The sequence below is a fragment of the Rhodofomes roseus genome (assembly GCF_022264815.1).
Source record: "Rhodofomes roseus strain CIRM-BRFM 1785 chromosome Unknown C8Q71scaffold_7, whole genome shotgun sequence".
NCBI classification, from domain to species: Eukaryota; Fungi; Basidiomycota; class Agaricomycetes; order Polyporales; family Fomitopsidaceae; genus Rhodofomes; species Rhodofomes roseus.
Window position 1 is genome coordinate 723,379 of NW_025952963.1, and position 23,881 is coordinate 747,259.

The 23,881-nt window shown below is 57.3% G+C and overlaps 7 protein-coding genes across 7 annotated transcripts; 3 read left to right on the forward strand and 4 right to left on the reverse strand.

The window, feature by feature from the left end:
• Window positions 1-83: 83 nt before the first annotated feature.
• Window positions 84-1,506, forward strand: C8Q71DRAFT_751365 (uncharacterized protein). The gene is made up of 4 exons (XM_047923306.1): window positions 84-508; window positions 566-692; window positions 748-826; window positions 880-1,506. Exons 1-4 carry the CDS (start codon window positions 386-388, stop codon window positions 1,253-1,255), a joined length of 705 nt encoding a protein of 234 aa, XP_047780371.1. The 5' UTR covers window positions 84-385; the 3' UTR covers window positions 1,256-1,506.
• Window positions 1,507-1,754: 248 nt separating this feature from the next.
• Window positions 1,755-3,094, reverse strand: C8Q71DRAFT_751366 (uncharacterized protein). Its single transcript, XM_047923307.1, has 3 exons — window positions 2,767-3,094; window positions 2,268-2,713; window positions 1,755-2,206 (listed from the first exon to the last, which is right to left on the reverse strand). Exons 1-3 carry the CDS (start codon window positions 2,981-2,983, stop codon window positions 1,808-1,810), a joined length of 1,062 nt encoding a protein of 353 aa, XP_047780372.1. The 5' UTR covers window positions 2,984-3,094; the 3' UTR covers window positions 1,755-1,807.
• Window positions 3,095-3,605: 511 nt separating this feature from the next.
• Window positions 3,606-4,195, forward strand: C8Q71DRAFT_751367 (uncharacterized protein). The gene is made up of 2 exons (XM_047923308.1): window positions 3,606-3,763; window positions 3,822-4,195. Exons 1-2 carry the CDS (start codon window positions 3,702-3,704, stop codon window positions 3,979-3,981), a joined length of 222 nt encoding a protein of 73 aa, XP_047780373.1. The 5' UTR covers window positions 3,606-3,701; the 3' UTR covers window positions 3,982-4,195.
• An 861-nt stretch (window positions 4,196-5,056) lies between these two features.
• C8Q71DRAFT_896407 (uncharacterized protein) lies at window positions 5,057-9,247 on the forward strand (the record flags this gene model as incomplete). Its single annotated transcript, XM_047928744.1, has 18 exons — window positions 5,057-5,336; window positions 5,388-5,735; window positions 5,793-5,953; window positions 6,017-6,148; window positions 6,208-6,261; window positions 6,314-6,396; window positions 6,447-6,481; window positions 6,537-6,634; window positions 6,689-6,847; window positions 6,898-6,920; window positions 6,982-7,119; window positions 7,172-7,229; window positions 7,294-7,553; window positions 7,601-8,129; window positions 8,181-8,214; window positions 8,270-8,413; window positions 8,466-8,719; window positions 8,783-9,247. The coding sequence occupies 18 exons, from the start codon at window positions 5,057-5,059 to the stop codon at window positions 9,245-9,247; spliced, it is 3,255 nt and encodes a 1,084-aa protein (XP_047780374.1).
• Window positions 9,248-9,616: 369 nt separating this feature from the next.
• Window positions 9,617-11,204, reverse strand: C8Q71DRAFT_531289 (uncharacterized protein). The gene is made up of 5 exons (XM_047919166.1): window positions 11,045-11,204; window positions 10,891-10,994; window positions 10,586-10,835; window positions 9,854-10,523; window positions 9,617-9,777 (listed from the first exon to the last, which is right to left on the reverse strand). The coding sequence occupies exons 1-5, from the start codon at window positions 11,092-11,094 to the stop codon at window positions 9,700-9,702; spliced, it is 1,152 nt and encodes a 383-aa protein (XP_047780375.1). The 5' UTR covers window positions 11,095-11,204; the 3' UTR covers window positions 9,617-9,699.
• A 3,632-nt stretch (window positions 11,205-14,836) lies between these two features.
• On the reverse strand, window positions 14,837-19,481 carry C8Q71DRAFT_807349 (uncharacterized protein). The gene is made up of 17 exons (XM_047926009.1): window positions 18,894-19,481; window positions 18,502-18,840; window positions 18,288-18,448; window positions 18,094-18,225; window positions 17,987-18,040; window positions 17,847-17,929; window positions 17,763-17,797; window positions 17,608-17,705; window positions 17,396-17,554; window positions 17,327-17,345; window positions 17,122-17,272; window positions 17,010-17,067; window positions 16,695-16,954; window positions 16,066-16,634; window positions 15,868-16,011; window positions 15,550-15,803; window positions 14,837-15,489 (listed from the first exon to the last, which is right to left on the reverse strand). The coding sequence occupies exons 1-17, from the start codon at window positions 19,192-19,194 to the stop codon at window positions 15,025-15,027; spliced, it is 3,282 nt and encodes a 1,093-aa protein (XP_047780376.1). The 5' UTR covers window positions 19,195-19,481; the 3' UTR covers window positions 14,837-15,024.
• A 2,256-nt stretch (window positions 19,482-21,737) lies between these two features.
• C8Q71DRAFT_722637 (uncharacterized protein) lies at window positions 21,738-23,178 on the reverse strand (the record flags this gene model as incomplete). Its single annotated transcript, XM_047921538.1, has 8 exons — window positions 21,738-21,974; window positions 22,059-22,158; window positions 22,217-22,295; window positions 22,347-22,368; window positions 22,428-22,692; window positions 22,748-22,869; window positions 22,950-23,059; window positions 23,112-23,178. The coding sequence occupies 8 exons, from the start codon at window positions 23,176-23,178 to the stop codon at window positions 21,738-21,740; spliced, it is 1,002 nt and encodes a 333-aa protein (XP_047780377.1).
• Window positions 23,179-23,881: the final 703 nt, after the last annotated feature.

Below are 23,881 nucleotides of genomic sequence, written 5' to 3' on the forward strand. Positions count from 1 at the left end.
GCGGTAGGCACGGCGGGGCCTGAATTTGCCTGCCTTTTCAGGGAGGAAGCGGGGCCTTGTCAATCCCACGTGCCGGCCACAGAATTTCCGACACGTCTGTATTTTTGGACCTGGATTTACCGACCGCGCCGCTACCATGCCCTGGGCAGCGTCCGCAGAGACCCACGCCCATCCACTGCTCATGCCAGCCGACTGCACGACCCGGGGCTTGGGGCTCGAGCCAAGTAGACCGCGGAGATGGCACGGCGAAAGACTATCACCTGCCTGACGTCACAGCCCGTAGCCACCCAGGAGCCTCGCTCACCACAAGCACGGCCCTCATACAAAACCGTCTCCCGTTCTTCGCCCTGCGCTACTTTCCCCGCTTGCCCTCTCCCCCGATACCATGGAAAACTTTGTTTTGGGCAGAGGACGAAAGCTGTTTGCTCAGCATCTGAAGGATTACGAGCCCCAGGATCCGCTGTACGAGACATACACAGACAGCCGGGGTCGTCAGAAGAGGCGAAAGGTACGCCCACCAGTGTTTTTCCACTCCTTTCTGTGCAACTGACATGCCAACGCTCAGAGAGACCTCCCGCCCGGCTTGACACCTCGTGATGCTCAGATCCTGAAGTCGGTCAACCGACGCGCTCACTACCTCGACAAGGGCTTTCGCATCTTGGGTATGCGTTTCGGGTGGACGTTCGTAGTCGGTGAGTATGCCTCACCAAGGTGCTTTCTCGTCATCTCTGATCACATGGCCCCTAGGCATCATTCCTGGAGCGGGAGACGTCGCAGACGTTTGTCTTAATTACTTCCTCGTCGTGCGCAAGGCAAAGCAAGCAGGGTACGTCTCCCGCACTTATCACCCACGTCCAATGCTGAACTCGCTACTTGCAGGATACCCGACCACATATACCACCGAATGCTTGCCAACAACCTCATCTCCGCGACCGTCGGCTTCATCCCACTCGTCGGCGACGTCTTCCTCGCGATCTACAAAGCCAACTCGCGCAACGCAGCTCTCCTCGAGGCCTTCCTGCGCGAGCGCGCGGAGCAGCTGCAGAAGGAGATTGAGGAGGCCCAGCGGGCCGCCGCGCAAATGTCCGTCGTGCCAGGAGGCCCCGCGGAACAACGCCCCACGCAGAAGAAGGAGAGCAGCCGGTGGTTCAGTAGGAGGGGGAAGAGCGCGAATATAGCGTCGGCTGCGAAACCGCCTGCGCATAGGCCGAGCGGCTCTGGGGATAGCAGGTTCGTGGAGGCTGTCTCATCGTGAACAGATGAAAACCTCTCTATGGCGACCTTGAGCGACTCAGCGACCGAGCAGCGGAGATATACGACAAGACACGTATCACCTTGACTTCCGATTTTGCTTTCATATGTTAGGACAATGTTATACCATACGATCAACTTCCGCTAATGTGCATTCATTCAATACCTGGGTCCATCGCCTGTTATGGCTTCCCTGCGTGATAGGCCACTGATTTACGCCCTGACCGACAGCGTCATAGTAAGGGACAAGAATAGAGCATTTCAATATGGTACGCATCGTGTCCGTGATAATATTAGGGAGAGTTGTTGACGCTCATCTCCCGTATCCGCAACTTACTATAAGTATCACTCCCAGTGCTGCGCTGCCAGTGAGCGTGGAACACGGCCTAGCGGAATTGAAGCGGAACGCGATGTCCTTACGTGATGTTACAATCGGCTCGAAGCACCAGACGAAGAGAGGAATATTCTATGATCTTTGTTATTTGTTATTTGTTATTTGTTATTTGTTTTTGACTACATCCTCATGCCAGCAGGAAGACGAGTCTGCTTTTACAGTCTAAATGAAATACATGTCTACCATTTCTGCCGGCGTAGGCAGAGGGGTCGGACCCAACACCTGGTCCTCATTCACGCTCAGCCCGCCGGACGATGAGCACCGCGACGCGGGCTTCGAGCCTCCCCAGTTCGCCATGAGCCCCTCGAGTAGGCTTTGAGGCGCAGAAGCACCTGCTATGGGTACGACCGCGCGGGACGGCTGGCGGAAGAGCGGCGCGCCAGGCGTGCGGTGGAAGTCGCGCGGAGCCGCGTTCGAGGCTGGCGTGACGGCCGCGTAGAGCGGGAGACCGGGGGTCAAAGGGAAGTGCCGCTCCACCTTCATGGGCGCGCCGGGCGTGAGGGGGAAGTTTCGCCCCATCAGCTCGCTGGGAGTGACAATTGGGTCTGCGGCGAGGTCCTCCTGCACGATTCGGTGAGCCTCCACGTCGATGGGCTAGAGAGGCGGTGCTAGGGTGACTTACTGTGATGCGGCGAGGACCAGTGCGAGGGCCAGGGAACGCGCTGGCAATGGCCTCAGCAGGCGAGGCTACCATAGGGACTATGATGCCCAACCCGAGCAAAGGCTTTGACTGGGACGCTTCACGAGCGAAGTGCGGCATCATGAATAGCGACGGCCGTACCAGCGGCTTTCGGAGCGTCGGCTCTGCCGGGGTGCTAGCGGGTGTCGACGGCAAACTGAAGTCGGCCTCGTCGTAGTCGATGGGCCATGCCTTCCTCGCGAGTGAGATCTCGGGCGAGGCGGGGTACGGCGGGGTAGGCGGGGGAGTCGGCGGTGCGCTTGTAGCCCCTCTGAGGGGAGACTGCGCGTAGCTGACAGTCATCATCCCCATCGGCGCCATCCGCGGCTGTGTGTCGCGGAGGGCGGGAGGGAACAGCTCGGCGGGGAGACCCAGCCCCACGAGAGAACCTGCCCGAAATAATCAATCACTGGATCTGAACTTGAGTTGAAGTGAAGCTTACCCTCATCCGAGTTGGTGTTTGTGTGCGATGCAGCTTGAGCGCCCCTGCGTGCCTGCGCATGGGCCAAGACTGCTTGCAGCTCGAGCCTGCTCGGGCGGCCCTGCGCGCCAGGCGCAGATGCCTCGGAGAAGCTGGGGTACTTGGACCTCGAGAAGGACCGGGCGACACTTCCCTGGCCTGCCAGGGAGATAGAGCGGGTGAACGACGGAGCAGGCATGATCAAGTAGTGCGATGTGTCAAGACGATGAATGTAGCTGATGCGGATGGACTTGATGAGCGAAATGGCCCTCCTTTTATACGTTTGGGAGGCTGCGGATGTCGGACGGTCATCACGCTTGTGCGGATGGATGAACGGGACGGAAGCAACGGGTGCGTTGTTTCCGTCCCGTTCATCCACCCGCACAACTCCCATGTACGAACCCGAGGGTTGCTTACCCGCAGGTTCAATTTGGCACCCTGGTCAGTATCGAAACGGGCGGTTGTGGTGGGCCGCCACAGCGGTCTCTTCTGCTATTTGATCATATTTCCGAGAAAGAATTCAACCAGAAAGCTGCTAATTCAGTACAGTTGTAATGTAGGTGGTAGACATAGTAACTTGACTGTCGACTCACCGACGACAACCACATTCTGCGGGCTCCAAATCCGCGGTACGCTGCATGGCTCAGAAACCGGCCGCCTAAGTTTTTCATGTACGTGTGAGACGAGGCAGGCAGCAGTAGTCAAAGAAACACACAACCCTGCATTTTCAAGGAGTACCGAACAAATGGCTTAGACGAGTACATATCATGTGCCGTCATGGTTGAATCTAGATAAGGATGCTACGAAGCGTTAGTGGCGGTGTTTGGCGCCTCTGCAGCCTCCGACTCCGAGGCCACCCGAGGCGCTTGTCGCACCTGTTCGTCGCCTGTTCGGGCCGCTCACCGTGTCTTCTGTCAATGCTTATCCTCTACGTGCTGGTAGCCAACCTTTCCATCATCACATTCACGGATCCAGAAAGGTGACCCGGCCGGTGTGGTTCATATCCGGGAGAGTGCAAGTCATCCGATTTCCGACAGCCGCTACCGTCACAAACACCTTGTCCGGCGCAATTCCGACGACTCCTCGACCGACGCGCGGTTCTTCAGACTGAGAAGCCATCGATGCACCCGCCGGAGCGGGAGAGGGGGCTCGGGCATCGGGCATCGAGGCCGCTTACCTATGTTTGCAGGTGGATAAACGCGGACGCTACCCTAGTGATGACATATTGATAGCGGCATCCTGGCACTCGCATTTGACAGAAGGAGGCGTCGGGGACGTCATGCGTGGAGACGCGGATGAACCGCTGCTGCATTCGTGCAAGAGCGTGAACGGTACAGGCTCGTAGTTACCGATTTATACTAGCTTTGGTATGCCGGGACGACTCACACTGTCTAAACTCACTGTGTAACAGAACCTGAACAGAAGAACCTCAGCAATGCTTCTGAGCGAATTGCCATCGTATGGGGAAGTATGGGAAGAGTGTTGTGTGCATTAGTCAGGGATGTACCACGCGAGGCTCAGAGGTCGCAACACAATGATTTTGCTTAACCCGCTACGTTGGCTGACTTTCACCTTCGCGAGCGAACGATTCAAGTTGCAGAGTTACTTACATAATCTGATCGCAGGCGATTTACATGCAGATCTGATGATGTGCGTCAGCCCGATCTGGATGAACGTTCCTAATCACGCAGCACGCTGTCGTCGCCAGCTTTGTCGCGGCCCAATCGCGGCCTATACTCGTTTCCCGGACCCAGACGGCCTACGATTCCTTCCCTCAGATCAAACGGGCCTCCCCTCTTACAGTAATTCATACCGATGAACAGCCGCGCTATGCGTCATGAAGCTGCAGTGAAGCACGCATCGCCTTGGTATGTTCGTGACCAACGCGGCGTGCAGTGTTGCCTTTCGGTGAATGTTCTGAAGACCCTTGGCCATTTTAGCGCGACAATTGAACACAGGGGTCCTAACTGCCATGGCGATGAGTCCGCCACAGGTCCGTCACATAGATACAGGACGCACCGGGTGTTACAAGTTCCCGGTTCGGAGATACGAACTAGCCCGCTCAGGCTACGTCGGCGACGGGAGTCGCACATGTTATGCTCGCCGACGATCGCGGTGCATAAGGGAAACCGACCAAAGTCAACATCTCTGACATACGCCGGATGTGTAGTTACCGGGTCGTATATAAGAGACCTCACCGCTCCCCTCGGGATCGACACACGTCTCATAGCCTGAGATCCTGTTCACCTAACTCTTTCACGCCACTACCGCAATGTCTCTGCCTCCGGTCCCCCAGACGCAGGGTCTCTCTTGTACGACGTTCAAGGTCCCTCCTGTCGATGGGTCCCTAGTGATCCCCCAGATCTACGACTGGCACCAAAAGCAATCGTCCTCACACCGTCTCTTCGTGTTCGCGGAGGATGACCGTGGCCCTATCCGAACTATCTCTTGGTCCGAAGGCGCGGCAGCCATCGCGCGGGGCTACCATCTCATTCGCGAGCGCGTCGCTGGTTTACCGGAGGGTAGCGTCGTTGGTATCCTGTCGGGCTCAGGTAGCGTCTATTCACTCGTGCTACCCAACTCGCCACTAATATGTCTGTCAGACTCAATCCCTTATGTCGTCTTTGCCATGGCTATGATGCGCGCGAACTACGTGCCCTTCATGATATCTTCTCGAAACTCGCCCGCTGCCGTCGCGCACCTGCTCAGCAAGGTGCACGTCAAGCACCTTCTCATTGGACGTGAACAAGCGATGCACGACCTCGCTCAGGAGGCATTCACTCTCCTTAAGGAGCAGAGCTCGGACGCTGCGATTCCTGGAACGTCGTCCATGCCAGTGTTTGATGAACTCTTTACGCCTTCGTCTGAGGATCGCCTTGTCACTGACCTGAGCACTCTGCCTTACGAGTCAAGAGGCATGGACGCACCAGCTATGATTCTGCATTCATCAGGTTCGTTTTAACCCGTGTTTTAGGAGCGCGTGAATTTGCTGAGATGGCGGTGTATAGGCTCGACAGCCTTCCCAAAGGCTGTCCAGTTCAGCCACAGGCGATTGCTGCAGATCGCCAGGGCGCCTTGCTACGGCCAGCGCGACCTGACGGACAAGGTCTACTCGTTGCACACAGTTCCCATGTTCCATGCGTTGGGAATCATCCACACTATGCTCGCGGTGCGTCCCTGAGAATAACTGTGCTTCATATACTCCTTCTGACAATCTGCGGTCACGGTCCAGATGTCCAGCGGAATCGTGTTCAGCGTATTCGCTCCGCGGTCTCCCCCTGTCATCCCAACAACTGACATGGCAATACAAGCTGCTATTGCTGCGAATAGTGACATCCTCGTCGCAGTGCCTGCCATGATTGAGGTGCCTCCTTCACATTGACGCATATGTACCTGCAATCAGACTGACGTTGAGGTCTACAGGCATGGACACATAATCAGGATTATGTGAACTGGCTCAAGACGCGGACTGGTATAGTGGGTCTGTTCGCTCATCTCACGAAGATCACTCAACTGACCCATGAGATAGGTCTACAGTGGCGGACCACTGAACAAGGAGGCTGGCGACTTCATGGTCTCTCAAGGGGTTACCATCTTCGTCCTCTATGGCTCGTGCGTTGCTCCTATCTATAAAACGTTCCACATACTGATCTGAGCGATAGAACCGAGTCCGGTGCGATCAGCGTCGTTTTGCCAGGTAAGATCCCTTTCAAAGGCGCTCACATAGACATTCACGCCTGTCATATTCGCAGCTGGGACCCCGAAGGAATGGGAGTACTTCGAGATTGCTCCGCACGTTGGTCACAAGATGCAGCACTTTGCAAATGACGAGTATGAGTTTGTCCACGTCGTGAGTAGATTGCGTTCGCAGGCCTTCACACTGTGAAGTCTAACCTCTGCCAAGGCGAACGAATCGATGGTACCAAATGTCATCAATACCAAGGTCGATGGAGTGGACGCCTACGCTACCTCGGATCTCCTCGTCCCCCACCCCACAAAGAAGGGTTTCTGGAAAATCTTTGGACGGACAGACGACCAGATCATGCACAGTACTGGCGAGAAGGTAAGCCTATCTCAACAATACAGCCACCTAGGTTAACTCGTTTGCCTCAGACGAACCCTGGACCTCTTGGCAAGTCTGACTGACCATGGATGGTACCGTCCGTGTGCTGACGCTGTCACAGAGGCCATGATCAGCCAAGACCCATACGTCATGTCCGGTGTCATGTTCGGTCGTGGACGCTTCCAAGCTGGGATCATTGTCGACCCTAAGCCTCAGTACGTTTTCGACCCAGCAGATGAGGCGAAGCTGGCTGGGTTCAGAAACAAGATTTGGTGCGCATTGGGTCCACATCTGCAATATGGCTCATAACTCATACATTAACAGGCCGACGATCGAGAAGATGAACGCATACGCACCACAACACTCGAGATTGTTCAAGGAGGTGGGTGGTTACCTAAAGGCTTGTCTTTCCAACTTCGTATGAACAAGCGACCTACGACTGGCAGATGATCCTGGTGGCTAAGCCCTCAAAGCCCTTCGTTTACACGCCAAAACGCACAGTGCGGAGAGGCGCTGTCATCAACCTGTACGAAGAGGAGATCGACGCCCTGTACAAGACCGTAGAAGCATCCGCGCAAGCCAACATCCCCTCTCCCTCGCAATGGGATGTGTCAGCGTCTACGGACTTTGCCCGTCGCGTCGTCTGGGCTATCATGACACACCAGGTGGCGGATGACGATGACGTCTTCCAGCATGGATGTGACAGGTGACCATATCGACCTTCTTGATGGGTATGATCTGACCAGCATCAAGTCTTCAAGCAACATATATCCGCAACACCATCCTGCACGCACTGCGCGAGGACGCGAAGGTCGGGACGCGCGACTTGTCTGGTGCCTTCGTCTACGAACATCCTACGATCTCCGCTCTTGGTGCATTTGTCTCGTCTGTTGCGCTCGGAACGGAGGACACCTCCGCGTCACCGACAGCCCGAGTCGACGCCATGCATACCATGGTGGCGAAGTACACGTCTGACTTCCCCGTGCACAAGACGATTCTGCTGAAGGCAGCCCAACCTGTGAAGGACGTTGTGCTTGTCACGGGAACAACTGGTGCTTTGGGTAGCCAGCTATTGGTAAAGCTCGCGAAGAACCCAGAGGTCAAAACGGTGTATGCACTGAACAGGACGTCGCGAGACCAGGCGTCGCTCCGCGACAGGCAAGCGAAGGTCTTGGTCGAGCGCGGCCTTGACGCAAGTGTGTTGGACACGGACAAGGTTGTTCTTGTGGAGGGTGATCTCACGCAGCAGCACTTCGGTCTCTCCGAGGACACCTACAAACAGGTACGTTGTTCGACACTTGCGGGAAACGCTGTGCTCAAACATTTCTTGCAGATGCATCACCATGTGACGCACATCATCCACAACGGTATGAGAATATCTGTACATAGCACAGGGAGAACATATGGCTGACCCGTTCGCAGCATGGAAGGTCGACTTCGCCATCAACCTACCCTCTTTCGAGCCGCAGGTCCAGGGCGTACGCAGCCTCATCGACTTCGCGCTCACCTCTCGCCTGCCCTCGCCACCCCGACTGCTATTCACCAGCTCCATGGCCACCCTCCAAAGTGAGACTCCAATGCGCATGAACAACAGCCACGAACTAATTGCGTACCTCAGATGCACCGGCAGACCAACTCTGCCCGGAATCGGCTGTCGATCCCCTTTGGGCCGTCGGAAGCGGGTATGCCGAGTCCAAGTGGGTGTCAGAGCAGATCCTTCAAGCGGCCGCAGCGAAGACGAAGGCAGACACGCTCGTCGTGCGAGTGGGTCAGGTCTGCGGAGGACCCGACGGTGTCTGGAACGCCTCGGAGTGGTTCCCATCCCTCGTGCAGAGCGCGCCCAAGCTTGGCTGCTTCCCAGATGACGAGAAGGTGCGCCGCCAGATCTCCCTGTTTCCCCGATTGCAGCAGACGAGCTGATCTCCCTTCTTGCAGGACGTACAATGGATTCCGCTCGACATCGCAACCGACGCGATCATCGACTTCCGCAAAGCGTCCACGCCTACCCATACCGTGCACCTCGCACACCCGCGTCCCGTCCCCTGGCACACCCTCGCCGTCGCCGTCTCCGACGTACTCTCTGTGCCGCTCGTCCCCTTCCCCGCGTGGCTCGCGAAGCTCGAGGAACAGGCCGCGGCTTACAATGCGCAGAGCGCCGCCGCCCAGGCGGAGACACTGCGTGGGCTGCGCGCGCTGCACCTGCTACCCATGTTCCGTGGGATGCTGCAGAAGGAGGGCAAGGAGAAGGGGCGAATGGCGCTCGGCCTGGCGGACATGGACGTGAGCCTCGCACGGGCGGCATCGTCGACGCTCGCGGACCGGGCGGTAAGGCAGCTGGGGGCGGAGGATGTGAGGCGATGGGTGGCTTACTGGCGCAAGGTTGGGCTGCTTGGGGCCTAACTTGCCATTGGTTAGCATACCACGGACTAGGATAGAGAGACGTACACACGGGCTGATCTCACCGTGAGGCGATACAATTAGATTCATTAGAATAGAAGATCTGTCAAGGCATTGAATGGGCGTTGTGTACTCACCTGAATCTGAACGTAAACCCGAATCGAGGCACCCGAGATCACTGAAATGCGCGCGCAGTATGATCCGCGCGTCCATTGTTACCTACAAACAAGGAGGAGGATGTGATGGGAAATTCAACGGAATGGCCCAGCTGGATGCACAGAGGGGATAGATATCACTCATAAACGTGAGAGTGTGGCATTACATGTATGCATGATCCAATAACCAGAAATCAGCAGAGCAGACAACATACGACAGCTTTCGTGACCCGACAGTCGTAGCACCAATAAGCGAGTCCCATTCAAAGCAAAGTCCCGTATGAGAGTAATGATGAGATCTCAGAGGAGGCGATTTTGCCCCGGCGGGATGCCGTTTGCCATCCTGAACATCGTGACGAGCCCCGACATGCTCGAATACTAGCAACAAAGCGACATCAGCACGACTCCTTCTAGACAGCGACGGAAAGCGCGCTCAAGCAGAAAGGGCACTCACCCCATTCCCCACAAACACCTGCGCCCTCTGTCCAATCAACATATCCACCGCCTGTTTCACAAACTTTTGCTCCCAATTCACCTCTAAATCCCTACTGCTCGCGACCGTCCTCCAGCCACCCGTCGCGCGCACCGCCTCCGTCAGCTCGTCCACCCACTCCTTCGGGCCGTTCGTCATGAAATACACATCCACGAGCTCCGGCCGCCCGATCGCGCGCTGCGCCGCGCGCTCCTCCACAGCGCGCTCGACGACCTCCTGTATGCTCGGGTAGCAGTGCGGGCGCTGGAGGGCGATCCGGTCGTCGTCGTTTGTGTCCGGCGGGTAGTGGAATTTGTCGGGGAGCTCCGGGAACTCGTTGTGGCCCACGTACGACGAGCCCCAGCGCGCGAGATTCGTGCAGTGCTCCGAGAAGTCGCCGCGCCGCAGGTGGATCGCGAGCAGCCCCGGGATCGGCGCATATCGCGCGGCGCTCGGCGAGACCGCGGTGGAGCCGGACAGCGCCATGGGCAACGTGCCCAGCGGCGGAACGTAGACGTACGTGGGCGCGAAGACTTCCCGGTTTTGGTCGAAGGCGAGCTCGACGAGCGGGGACCAGGCGAATTCTTGGAGGATGGGCGACTTAGAGAAGATCGGCCAGACGTCTAGAAGCCGGCTGGCGTCGCCGAAAATGCTGTACACGGATATCTCGGTGTCAATGGAAATACATATAGGAGGAGTGAAGAGTGGACGTACAAGATGTCGAAGTTGGACGGGGCATCGCTCGGGATCTCGATGCACTTGGCGGGGAGCTCACCGAAGACCTCTACCCACTTCTCAATCATGTTGCCGGCAGTGGATGTGGTCCCAAGTAGCGATGAGACTTCCTCCGTACGGATGTACTTGCGCTCGTTCTCCGGGCATACTCTGTAATAGTAGTCTTCTGTGACAGCGAACGGATGCGCTGCGGAAGGATCGATAACGGAGGGTGTACCCAATATCGGACCTATGCAGTGCGGGGTGAGTGATCGAACTAACGGCGCATATAGTCAGCTTCATACCTTGCAGGAGCGCAGAGAGGGGTATCGTCGAGGGTATAGGTTTGCCATTATAGTAGGAGATTGTTGAACCGTCATCCCGCCATGTATAATTATAGTACACAAATCTGCGGGCGATGTTAAGATGGGTAGATACCGAAGGCAAAATGGGACGTACGTTCTCTTCATTCGATATGCTAGCAGTGCTTGAAGGAGTAGTTCTTGCATTACATTGCCCCAACCAGAATCTGTCGAGATATATCAGCTTTCATCCCACCCTTTCTATTCGCGTGAATGATCCGCAGATGTCTCGTGCGAATAAGACAGGCGACAGGCCGTTCACATTGAAGCGGCAGGTAGCGACAGCCTTGAACTGGCAGGTCGACTAGCAGCCACTCAATAATGGCCTACAAGCTGTTGACAGGATTGTATCCGTCGACCCGGCTAGAATGCATGAACTCGTCACGATGGTTACGCTTTTTTTTTGGCTCCACGACGGCGGGGCCGCAACGGCTCTACATGTTTACGAGGAAGAGAGCGGCATACATGTGCAAGACTTGATCGTGTATCAAGACTGGGGCATAAATGCATGCCTTGATGCTGCGGAACCGCGGACAACAGTGAAGAACAATCTCGCGCAGAGAGCATACTCACTTCGTGCGTGATTAGCAAAGAATATATACTTCGTGTCCGCATAGTCGCCATGCCGCTCGGACGTCTGTAGCTCATACTCGTGGAAACGTGCGTAGTCGGGGGGCATGCGCTCGGGCTCGGCGAGTAGGGCCGCCACGACGGGCGCGCGCCGCCACTTCCAGTGCGCGCCCAGCGCGATGACGGCCAAGAAGAGCGCTAGGCCGACGAGGAACGCGACGGCGAGCTTCGTGTATCTGCGCGTGAACCAGACGCCGCCGTGTATATTCCGGCTGGGCACGCCGTTGACCTTGGGGAGGAGGTCGGCCTCGGAGTCAGACTGGGCGTGCCCCGGGACCCAGCGCGTCCTGGAGGAGCTGCGAGAGCGGGAGCCGGGGAGGAGCTTAGGCATGTGGAGGCGTGCGCGGTGCAGATGAAGCAGACGCGAGGAGGCCTTGCGGATAGATTGCGGAGAGAGCGCGCAGCATAGATGGACAACTGCTTAAGTAGTCGGGGCAGCCGCCCATGACCAGGTGGCAGTAATGTGAGTCGGAGGCGCGGCAGGGAGCGTTGTCCATCCGTAAGACGCGGAGGGTCCATGGTTCTCGGAGTACGAATTGTGGTCACTCGAGGAGGCGGCCGGGGCGGCGTCTGCTAGCAGCGTGAGCAGATTCCTGGTGGGATCGGAGCAGCGCAGTGCGAGCTCTTACACTTTGATGCGTACCGGAAGTCTCCTTGCTGGCCCGGAAGAGCATGTTCGAGGTCCAGGCCGCACGCGCGCGCACAGTGGGTGTCCCTCCGCTGGCAGGGTCCAGCGCGTCGCGTGCTGAGGGCGTGCAGTCTGCTGACGGCGATGACGCTGCCTGCGCCGCCTCTGGGGCATCTGTGAGCTGGGTGCTTGTCATGGCGCGCGTCAGAAATGCCAATGAGCGGAAACGGGACAGGAGCACCCATCGCAGCGTGGCCGGACGCTCTCCTCGATCCGTACTCGCACGGCATCCCGGCACCACGCTCGTCGCAAGCAGTCCATACAGTTCGACATTCTCCCGCTCGCAGCAGGAATACAACGACTCGCGCGCACCTACCATATCTGTGAGTGTTCTTGCCCCACACAATACACCCAGACGTACTGCACAAGGTTCAAACTCTACGCCATCACACACCTGGCCTGAGGCTCGAGTTATCCCCACCGAGCCTACTATGGAGCGTGGCGTCCGGCGGCAATCCTACGAGATATGCAGAGCTGTGACACGTCGCTCCGAACTCTGCGTAGCCAAGCCTGTGTATGTAATGAATTAATAACGGGGCTGTGCCAGACTCACTGCTCGTCACGCCGAGTGTACTGCGGTCTACGTCAACCGCGCGCCGGAGATATGTCTTGGTCGATAACAACAAATGTGGCTGTCCTTGTTCTGCGTGAATGCTAAGGAGGAGTGTGCCGGACGACGTCGGGACCGAGCAGACATCGACGGCGCCCCGGCGCTAGCACGGCGGCCCGCGTTCTCTCACTGGGCGGCTACTAAGTCAGTAGTTTGTGGCGGCCTCTCTTCAATGCATGCTGCTCCCGTTCTCTCGGGCTCATTCGACGTCCATTTCGCCCGCTGAAGAGCACTTTGGCGCCCTGTATGCCCAATGGTACGGAGAGTAAGTGGAGAACATCGAGTAGATCGCTCCCTCGAGTGTGACTCGAGGCGCGCTCATTCTTCAACCTTACCATATATGGAACATCAATAATCCTCGATCGAAGGTGCCAAGCCGCTCTGGATGGCTTTCAACCTCCAGTGTCTACTCCAACTCCTTCAAGCAATCTCAGCTCTCGTTCATCTTCATCAGGACCATTCTCCGAACACAGTTCCAGCGCACCTCGTATCATCTCTCGAGCATCCTAAAAACTAGCAAACCTGCATACCTCCACATCGAGCACAGTATAACCCAGCGTCAATCTGCCAAAGTCGACGCGGGAGTTTAGGGAAGGTCTGTTCGAACCCAGCTATCTTCTCAAGCATACGTACTCCGCTGTCAATCCAAGATTGGGTCGATGCTTCAAATGACTATAGTGGCAATTCTGGCAGTTCCGCTGCCGGACGGCACGCGCGCAGAGGTGGTCAACAGCGTATGTTTTATAAATCAATCAGGCCTATCCGTCTCTTAGAATAGGAGGCCCTTCGCGGAATCCCTACGAGTGCGACGTTGCGAACTTCACGCGCGTACTCACGAGTATCGACCCGGAAGCCCTCGATCCTAGCTCCAAGGGTCAACGTTCAACGTTCAACGTTCAACTCCTATTGACGAACACGATGATGGGTCAGCTCTCTCTCCGGACCACCGCATCGAACCCTTTTCCCGCAAAGCCTGAGCCCCGTATCTGATCTCAACAACTCGCTGCTCGCACACATGTCAACGTCGACATTCGAGCCTCGTGGAGCAAACGACAAGCAGGCTGGTCACGGCGCCCTGGTAGTATCAGTGTGATGTTCTGACTATCAAGGCTGCTAGCGTTGCCGTGAAGTTGCCATGAACTTGAGCGCCGGACAAGGGAACCGCGTTGCAATGTTGCAGGTTCCAACCCGTTGGATTCGTCGCAAGCCGGACAAGCCGCATGGCTGCTTTGCCGTCACGCTCTGTGCGATCACGCCTCGCCACGATCTATCTGAATGCTACGCAGAGACGGCGGCGCCGTTGACTTGTCAATATCTCAACGTCAGTATCATCCAGTTCATCCGCAACAACGTGATTCATGCTATCAGAACTCAGTTGCGTATTTGGCAGATCGGACAGCTCTGGGATGCCGTGGGTACCCCGAGAGTCCCAGACTCCCAACCCATTCGACTGGGAGCCTTGAACGAGGAAGAGTACGCTGTGCAAGTGCGAAGGGCTGTTCCTGGCATCTCCTTTGGACTTCGATCGAACGGGTTTTCAGGGGGTTTCCCATGTTGATATACAACGGTGCATCAGTTCGCGGGTTCACCATGGTAATGTACAACGATACATCGGTTCGCGGGTGCCTGCTCCCGAAGCCCGAGTTTCTTGGACCCGCAGCCTCAACAACCGAACCGGTAGGGTAGCGGCCTTGGGCAGCCCTGGGGCGCTGCATGACGCGCGCGCCCGATTGTATTGGGAAGACTGGGAATGGGTCTGAGGTAAGTCAGGTCGCCGGAGCAACTCACGACGTGCCGCATTGCGGCGCTACGTACATATCTTCAATGACATGTCGTGGGGGGCTGCACTCCCGGTTGAATATCTCCATGTCATGACTGGAACTGGCATGCATGCGCGAAAGAAGCTGCGAGGTGTATCAAGGCATGCTCGTTGTCTAGCATCTGCAAAGTTATCCGGTAAAAAGCCATGAATCGTTCGTTCGTAATCTTGAGCTGCTCTAAAGAGACTGCAATCCGTAACAGTCTACTATCATAATCTCATAAGAGTCCGTACAGAGTCGCCATCGATGATTTCTATCCTACACAACACTCGGATGTCATATTGACGCCTCAGGCTAGGAGGCACGAGATGTAGTCACAAAGACCACTTTCAGGCACGACCGAACAGCCCGACCTTGCGCCAATACGCCAGCCACCTCTGCACATCCTCCGCACCAAGCTGCCTCAACTCCGGGTCCGCCATCGTCCTGGATGCCTCCTTCGCCCTGCTCACATCCATATTCGTCATGCCGAGCGCCATGTTGCCCTTTCCTGCCTTCTCCGCCAGCCCGCGGAACATCGGCAGCAGGTGCAGCGCGCGCAGGCTCCGCACTGCGTCTCCGCCCGATCCGGCGCCCGCGCCAGAGAGCGACTGCGCGGCGTGCTGCTCGAGCTTCGCGAGCCACGTCGCGAACGGCACGAGCGGGACGGCGAACTCAGCGGAGACGGCGACGGCCAGCGTGTGCAGGGACACGGGGCGCGGATGCACGAGATGCACGAGGTGCGTCGGGCTTGACGCGTTGCGGAAGTCGATGAGCGCGGCGGTGGCGAGGTCCAGCTGGATCCAATCGACGGACTGAAGAGCGAAGGATAAGTTAGCTTGGACGCCACATGGAGATGGACGCGTATGACTGACCCTGTTGTCATCTGGGAAGCAGCCCAGCGTAGGCGCGCTCTGCACAATGGACGGGAACCACTCGTGGGCGTTCCATGCGCCGTCGGGGCCGGCGCATATTTGGCCGAGGCGGGCGATGAGCGGGTTCAGTGCGGTCTTCTCGGAGGAAGTGAAGAGGATCTGCTCCGAGACCCATTTGGACTCGGCGTAGCCTGTACCGATGGCATACTCTGGTTTGGAGGACGTCTCGAGGATAAACTCGTTGTTCGGGGCATCTAGCGTGCATTGGGCGGAGTGATGAGTACGTGCGATGACTTGAAGTCGATCAATGAGACTCACTTTGAAGCGTACCCATCGAACTTTCGAACACCAGACTGGGTGGCTCAGGGAAGGGCGAGCTGAGGGCGAAGTCGACGAGAGCTCGGACGCCTTGCACCTGTGGTTCGAACGACGTGAGTTGGATGACGAAGTCGACGCGCCAGGCTAAAGGTGACAGACGATCAATTTTTATTCTCGCTGCTCGAACGTCAGACATACCGTTGTGGATGATGTGCGTCACAGAGCGACGGAGCTCCTCATACACCTTCTCGCCCACACCGAAGTGCGCCTTCGCCAGATCGCCCTCGAGCAGCACGACCTTCTCTGACTCCAGTACACTCGCATCGAGCCCACGATCAATCAGCGCAGACCTCTGCCTCTCGCGGAGCGGGAGCTGGTCCTTCGCAGGCCTGTTCAGCGCATAGATCCTTGCGACCTCTTGGTTTTCCGAAAGCTGGGCCAGCAAGTGACAGCCCAAGCTCCCGGTGGTGCCCGTGACGAGGACGACGTCGCCCGCAGGCCGCTTCACACTGGGATCGGCCTTGTGCACGGGGAAGTTTGCAGTGTACTTCGCGAGCATCGCGCGCATGGCGTCAATGCGGGCCGCAGCAGATGTACTGGCGCTCTCTGAGCGGTCGGTACCAAGGGCGATGGAGGCGATGGAGGCGGAGAGCTGGGCGATGGTAGGGTTGTCGTAGATGAAGCTCTCTCGGACGTGGCGCGTGTCGATCTTCTGAGTCTCGCGGACGGCACGGAGAAGAGTGTTTCTGATATAGGTCGCCTGTAGACTGACAGTAATGCAGAGTAAGCGAGGCTGTAGCAGTGCGATGTACACGATCTATCCATACCTATCGCAGCCATGCTGGAAGAGATCACCGTCGTCCGGTATAGTGCGGCCCATGACCTGTGCAGCCACCCGACGCACGAACTTGGTCGTCGAGGGAATGTCCCAGCTCGCGGGAGGTGGAACGGCTGACTGCGAGCTGGCTTCAACCGAGTCATAGATTGCATCAATCTCGTCCTCGTATTCCTTGATCACGGCCCCACGGCGCACAGTATGCTTAGCGGTGTAAAAGAAGGGCTTGCTTGGCTTCGCAATCAATATCATCTGTAGACGCATGAGAAACAGGGAACGTCAATTAAGCATGGATGCGGAGACGCACCTCTTTGAAGAGACGGGAGTGCTGCGGAGCGAAGGCGTTCATCTTCAAGACAGTCGGCCTAGTGGCTCACTTAGTTCACAAGTCGATATACCAATGTCCTGTTTAGACATACCAAATCTTGTTGCGGAACTCAGCAACCTTGGCATCGTCCGAGGGATCAAAGCTGGACTCGGGCTTAGGCTCGACCAGGATCCCAGCCTGGAGCCGTCCACGACCGAACATGACGCTCGCTTGTACATGTGGGTCCTGATTCATCATCAATTCTAGAATGACGCGGTCAGCTGGGCGACCCTCAACCAATGAACTACTTAGCGTACCCAAAGGACCTGGGTTAGTCTACACATTCGTCAGCTACAGTACCCTTCAAGACTTCGATCGATGCCTACCTTCTCGCCGGTACTGTGCATGATCTGATCGTCAGTACGGCCGACTATCTTGTAGAACCCTTTTTTTGTCGGATGAGGAGCGACAAGATCAGAGGTCGCGTAAGCGTCTACTCCATCGACCTTGGTGTTGAGCAAGTTTGGCCGCACAAACTCGTTTGGCTATAATACAGTCGCGTGTTGGTATGAAGGTGGAAGTGTGAACTTGTACTTACCACGAGGACAACTTCGTATTGGTCATTGCCGTGTGGTTCTAACTTCACGTTGAGGTAGGATGCAAAGCGGAAGTGCTCCCAGTCTATGCCAGGATTGGCTGATAGAGAGTTTTTGTTCGATTCGGCGTGAATGAGAGTATCAAGGAGACGCTTACCAGTCAAAAATACGTTCAAAGGACCGCATTCCGTGCTGAAGCTTTGTCAGAGTAATGAATGGCTCCTGGTGACGTTGTACGTACGATCCGTAGATGTTGATGATCTCGACGCCGTGATTGACCATGTAATCGCCCCGCTCCTTGTTGAGCGGGCCACCACCGTAGATCTGATGATAGAAATATATTAAAGGGGGATCTGAAATCAACTTCGGGACAGTACATACCACTGCGTCACGCGTTGCAATCCATTTGACATACTCGGGGTTGCGTGACCAGGCCTGGGTAAGATTGAGCACGACTGCTAAGAGACCAGATACAAGCGATGACGAACCTCAACCATGGCTGGAACAGTCAAGAGCAGATTAGCATTTGTCGCCTTTGCTCCTTCGATGACCGAGTCGTTCGTTGGGACCGCCGGGGGCGTCTTCGGCGCGGGCACGGCGGCAACCATGCCATAAGCAGCCTGCGACGTTGGGGACAATCCCGTTAGACCACCACACGATAAATCCGCATTTTGAAACGCACAGTGCACAGGGTCATGAGGATACCCATCGCATGGAACATCGGCACGCTGTGTAGGGATATCACGCGGTCCGTCAGATCGAGCTCTCCGTAGAAAGCGGCTCTGGCAAATTGTAGGATCGACCGATAGGTGAAAGGAATCTGCTTGGGGAAGGCGGTGGACCCTAATGCAACGCAATCAAAGACAGCGCGTTTCCACGAAAAATATAATGCTTACCTGAGGAGTGTAGGAGGAAAGTGCGTTCTTCCAAGCCCCGCTGTTCGTACGGCACGTCTTCGACGGCGACGTCCGCGATGTCTGCACCGTACAGGTCGCTAAATACAGGCATGGGCGATGTTCCAGGAGCGGTGGCAAATTGGGACTGGGACTTGAGGATCTCGAACGCATCTCTGGCAAGATCCTGCATGGCCTGGTCGAGCCCGACTAATACATGTTGGGCGTTGGTCTTCTCGAGTAGATATGCGACCGCGGCAGGCGAGTTACGCGTAGAGATGGGGAACGGGGTATAGCCCGCGCGCATGGCACCCATGAACGTCGTCGCATAGGGAATCGAGTCTGTAATTGCTCTGGTCAACATGTAACGAGTCGCACGTCTACGAAACACGAACCTGAGGCCGACAAGATCGCGACCACCGGTGCGTCGACCATACCGGGCTGCCAGCCCAGACGGTCCCTCACGAACAGGGCACTTCTGCGGATCGCCTGGCTCGCTTGGGACCAATTGATTGTCTTGAGGGTTCCGTCGTCTTCTGCATACACGAACAGGCGGTGGTCAGCGGAGTGCTGCCCGTGGTAATCGAACAGCTGAGGGTAGGTCAGTGAGCCGTCCATGGGCGGAATCTTGAAGGTAGTGCATGAACGGCCTTGAGTCTGAGGCACAGCAGGGAGCAGGTGCGACGCGTTAGACATGACAGAGGATGATAGCAAACGTTAACGGTGAACGAGGTGAACTTGCGTTTGTGAGGGCTTCTGGAATTGTCAGATCTGAACGTCGCTTTATAGTGTCCTGAGTCCGATTTGGCTGATGCGTCAAGGTGCTGCCAAACCTCGATTACGACGTCTCGAGTCCAACACCCTCTATCGCACGAACCTTCGATTGGTTCCGCGTATAGGCGACGGCCGTCATCTGGGCGGGACGAGTGTGGCGTATGTAGATATCGGTGATGTGGTTAAACGAAGCACCCGTCACATGTGGCCGTACGCGGTGTGAGAATGACGCAAAGCACCGCGAGTCTGTAGGCATATGAAGTCACCTCCATACTGGTTTGCTGTGTGGGTTGCTGGTTCGGTATGTATGAGGTGGCATGAGGTAGTTCCGTGAGGTCACATGAACGAGTGTTCTGTACGACTCCGGAGAGCCTCCCAATGCGGGATCCAACTCGTCCGCACAAATGGAAACCGCATCCGACGGAGTCGGAATGGTGGCCCGCAGTGCACGCTTCCCAGCCCAATATTGCGGAGGGCTGTCATCAAGGCTTACAGGCAGTATATTGTACACTGATATGATCGATTAGCATGATCGCAACACGTACAATGAGGAGTCGAAACTACCACCACAGGCAACATGTACGGCTTCGACCACGGCCAGTTGTCGGCACTGGCCGCCGAAGAGTGCGCTTATCGAATTATTGTCAGCGAGTACCAGTCCGCGATGCGCATCGCCTGTGTATAGTAGGGAAGATCTTGTCAATACAAAGTATCGTGTCGGGGTCGGCCCTCGGGTACTCGGGCAGAAGCTTTAGACCTCACCGAACTCGTGTACTTTGTCTGGCTCCTCAGTGGTTCTTCCCCTCGGCCACTCCGGTCCCGCAGCCCCATCTAGGCGATAGCGTCAGATCTACAGTCATTGCGGTGCAGTCGGGACATGATCGGGACGAAGGTGGACCTGAGGTGGACGAGTCCGACTCCCAGCGCCCGGGGATCGGAGGACGCCCGACGCGATCGACATCGAGATATGTACACGTACCGATCCCAATCTCGAAGCCACCCATCAAATTCGTCAAATTTGATGGGCGCGCTCCCAAGTTCGCCCGGGCCACAGGCAAGTCGAAGCCACGAGATGCAGGCCTGAACCGCCTGGACTATCTCATTCGATGGGAATGAACAGGCAGCGGAGACATGGCAAAATCGAGCATCTGAATGCTGGGCCGACGACCTCCAGTCTCCGACGCGGCGTATCCTCTACAGATCTGAACCTCACGCAAAGCGATACTCGACACCTTCGAAGACAACCTCCGCCACAAGCCTCGCAGCTATCGTCCGTTCTCAGAACGCACCATTGCTCTCCACAGCGCCCCGCGGACTCGCGTGTCTGCCCTTGCTCACAGTGCGCCGGCCTCTTGCCAGGAGGGAACGAGAACATGCCTCGGAGACCCCCCGGCTGGATTGCGCGCCAAGTGATGTCTATGCACCTTGAACAGCTCGTCGGGGCGACGCATTCCTCCGGACTCGTCTGCAACGGCGATCACCTGCTAGTTGAGTATTGATGAACACGATGTACAGAGTCAGCCCGACCATACAAAGCACTCACCCTGGCCCGGCGAAGATGGTTTTGCCATCGTCCGAATCCCAACGTTGACCTCGTACGGTAGCCCTATCTTCTATGGGACATTGCCGAAAACAAGGGGCGCGACGGTCAGTCAGACAAAGACTCGCGGGCGGATGGCTGTCACCCAGACTTGAACGTGTACAACGTAGATCCTAGATAGCACAAAGCTTCAAATTTCAATCTGTGGTCAGGCCAGACAATGGACATGCTCACGTACATCCTCGTACTCTACACGCATACACGCACACTGGTTGTCTTGACCCTGGTCGGACGCGGGGCGTGCGGCCGGAACATGTAGGCGACATGGCAGTGCAGTCAATCCTACTTCCATCGCGTACCACGCCGCCAAACTCAGGCGTGCACTTCGAACAACATCTGCATTGTCAATGTCATATCCACAAGGAGACTACAACAACAACGTAGCCTGCCAAAGCACACAAGCGAGAAAAAAAAAGAGGGCGAGCACAGACCATACACACCCACACGGCGGCGCCAACAACAACGGGCGCCGCCGCGATTGAAACCGACGACGTACGAGCGGGGCCTAGGGGCCGCCGCACAGGGCAGAGACGGGGGACAACGGGATGCAATTCGGGGTCGGCGACGCGACTCGGTCGACAACGGCCTGGCGCGCGAACAGAGCGATAATAAGGATAGCACGAGGGCAGGAGGACCAGCGGGCGCACGCGCACGTATAGGCTAAACGGGGCATGCGCAACGAACAAGGATGCGTACGAAGGCGAGCGGGGGACAAGACGGGGCGGGAGCGGATGGGATGAAACGGAGAGGCGCGACCTACAAGGCCGCGCGGGAACTGCAGCGCGTCGAGCCTGCAGGGTATAGGACACAGTCTCACGGGTATCGGTATCGGTATCGAGAGCGATGCGGGGGATCGGGCGCGCGCTCAGAGCGAGCCGTGGCCGAGGTCCATCATGCGCTTGTGCCGCTTCATCATCCCGCGCACGTCGGGGTTCGGCGTCGCCTCCGCGACGGGCACCTCGCGGCGCGCGGCGGCGGTGGCCGTCGCGCTCCCGGGGCCGAGCGAGGAGATGTACGCATCCTGGAAGATGTCGTCCTGTGCGCCGGGCTGGAAGCCCATCTTCTGGTTGTAGTAGGGCACGTCGTAGTAGCCCTCGAAGAACTGCAGGCCGTCGGTCAGTATGCGATGCGAGCGCACATAAGCGGGAGGGACGGGGGAGGGAGACGTGAGGAGACGAAGACATACGTTGTTGCGCTCGGCCTGCAGCCAGTAGATGGGGTACTTGGGCCCGATCGTGCAGTTGCCCGGGTTGGCAGTGAGACCTGTGGTGGTATCTGTACCGCACCTACGACCAGAGGTGAGTTGAGCTACCCTTGGGGACCAATGCGGAGTGAGGGACTCACTGCCGGGCGAGCATCTTCTGGCCGATGGGAGTCGTGCCGGTCGCGCCGGTAACATTGCAGTTGAAGCCGGTCATGTAAACTACAGAGGACAATCAGATTCGGATTCTCGCCAACCGTGGCTGACACTTACGCTGCTCCGCACCGCTGTCATCCTGGCGGGCACCTGCGTCAGCCTCCGTTCAACCGACACGACGCAGGTATGGATGCTCACACTGTGGATCCAGAACCAAGCACACACGCAGTTCGCGCCTGAGCATGCGGGCAACTGTGCGGGAATCTGGAAGTCGGTGTTGAGGTTCCATACACAGGTGTCGTTGGTGCTGATAATCGTGAAGTCCTCTGGCTGCACGTCGGAGGCATTCTCCTTGTCGGCAATGGCTATGCTGCACCCCTTGGTGTCGTCAATGCTGTTCGTGTGGAACTGCGAGGAATCCTGGCCGGGGCATGGCCAGGTGCTCGGGTATCCTGCGTTACCGCTGCGACGGGCACGGTCAGCGAAGGCGCACAAACAAACAGCTAGAGTGGACGTACCCGTCGGACGAGGGCCAGTTCGAAGTCGCGCCCTTGTCGCAAGACAGCTCGGAGGTGAAGGTACCGCCGGCAGGCAACTCGGCGACATCACCTGCGTTGGGAGGATAGCCCAGGTGGCCGTGCTGTCCAGGCACGCGTCAGTCAATACCGCCACATGCGGGCCGTAGGTTATCCGGCCACAGCGGATGAACTGGGCACTCACGAACCACCACTGGTCGAACGGCTGGTTCACCAGAGGAACCACAGGACGGTTGTCGTAGGAGAACGTCTGTGCGGACACGTTGAAACCGTACATGGCCTTATTCCAAAGGGCTAGCAGGGGGAGTTCAGGCGCGTGCTGGTCGCGTCGGACGGGGGCACTCACCGATGTGTGCTGACGCCAGAGGCGCGAGGGCGGCGAGGGGAACGAGGAGGGGGATGGGGGAGAACATGGCGGGAAACGAATGCGTGTTCGTAACGAATGTGGGGCCGGGGGGCGAGACAACTGGCTGGGAGAGAGCCGCGAAGGTGGACGGGGACGCGGCGGGCAGCTCGTGGTTCAAATACCAACCGCGAACGCAATGATCCATGCATCTGATGACGGCCCGCGTGGACCCCACCGCCGGCGCCCCCGCCCATCTTCTCGCCGCCCGTCCGTCCCTGTCGCCTTGGCAACTTCCCTCCTCGGCTCGGAGGATCATCGCCTCACTGCAACCTCAGTACGCAACTAGTGTCCATTTGTAGTGCTTGTCCTGCCCATCCCGCTTGCCCCCGCCTGCACTCCCCTCAGCCCTGTACAGCGCCATGTGCTGCTGTCACCATACTGGTGCAATGAGCCTGCAACGAGAGGATACATTGCCTGTTGACGGCCTGCTGCATATGACTGCGGTGCCGGGACAATACTACCGATGCTTCCCTGCCGGGGCGCCGGATGATAGCCGTCCTTGAAAATGCCCCCCGCTGCCCTTATCTGCTCTTCAGATCTGAGCAGCACTATCGTCGCGGACTTTGCCGCACAATTTTAATCATCCTCCATCCTCGAAACGGGGTGCCACAAAGTTGCGCCCCACACGTACCCACTGCCCGTAGCTATCGCCGACTCCGAGTGACATCACAGCCCAGAGTGTTGTTTGGGACTCTCGGTGGCTGCAGGAC

What these genes read in the sequence shown, in the direction of transcription:
- C8Q71DRAFT_807349 (XM_047926009.1), bottom strand. Translation starts at nt 19,194, where the DNA reads ATGTCTAACGCGTCGCACCTGCTCCCTGCTGTGCCTCAGACTCAAGGC. An exon ending in CTGTTCCAGCCATGGTTGAG is followed by an intron (nt 18,041 to 18,093) that starts GTTCGTCATCGC and finishes AATCTTACCCAG; the next exon opens with GCCTGGTCACGCAACCCCGA. An exon ending in GCTTCCCAGATGACAACAGG is followed by an intron (nt 15,490 to 15,549) that starts GTCAGTCATACG and finishes TTCGCTCTTCAG; the next exon opens with TCCGTCGATTGGATCCAGCT.
- C8Q71DRAFT_751365 (XM_047923306.1), top strand. Translation starts at nt 386, where the DNA reads ATGGAAAACTTTGTTTTGGGCAGAGGACGAAAGCTGTTTGCTCAGCAT. An exon ending in GTCGTCAGAAGAGGCGAAAG is followed by an intron (nt 509 to 565) that starts GTACGCCCACCA and finishes GCCAACGCTCAG; the next exon opens with AGAGACCTCCCGCCCGGCTT. An exon ending in CGCAAGGCAAAGCAAGCAGG is followed by an intron (nt 827 to 879) that starts GTACGTCTCCCG and finishes CGCTACTTGCAG; the next exon opens with GATACCCGACCACATATACC.
- C8Q71DRAFT_531289 (XM_047919166.1), bottom strand. Translation starts at nt 11,094, where the DNA reads ATGCAAGAACTACTCCTTCAAGCACTGCTAGCATATCGAATGAAGAGA. An exon ending in CCTCTCTGCGCTCCTGCAAG is followed by an intron (nt 10,836 to 10,890) that starts GTATGAAGCTGA and finishes CGCACTGCATAG; the next exon opens with GTCCGATATTGGGTACACCC. An exon ending in AGGTGTTTGTGGGGAATGGG is followed by an intron (nt 9,778 to 9,853) that starts GTGAGTGCCCTT and finishes CTTTGTTGCTAG; the next exon opens with TATTCGAGCATGTCGGGGCT.
- C8Q71DRAFT_751366 (XM_047923307.1), bottom strand. Translation starts at nt 2,983, where the DNA reads ATGCCTGCTCCGTCGTTCACCCGCTCTATCTCCCTGGCAGGCCAGGGA. An exon ending in AAACACCAACTCGGATGAGG is followed by an intron (nt 2,714 to 2,766) that starts GTAAGCTTCACT and finishes TATTTCGGGCAG; the next exon opens with GTTCTCTCGTGGGGCTGGGT. An exon ending in CTGGTCCTCGCCGCATCACA is followed by an intron (nt 2,207 to 2,267) that starts GTAAGTCACCCT and finishes CGAATCGTGCAG; the next exon opens with GAGGACCTCGCCGCAGACCC.
- C8Q71DRAFT_751367 (XM_047923308.1), top strand. Translation starts at nt 3,702, where the DNA reads ATGCTTATCCTCTACGTGCTGGTAGCCAACCTTTCCATCATCACATTC. An exon ending in ACATTCACGGATCCAGAAAG is followed by an intron (nt 3,764 to 3,821) that starts GTGACCCGGCCG and finishes GATTTCCGACAG; the next exon opens with CCGCTACCGTCACAAACACC.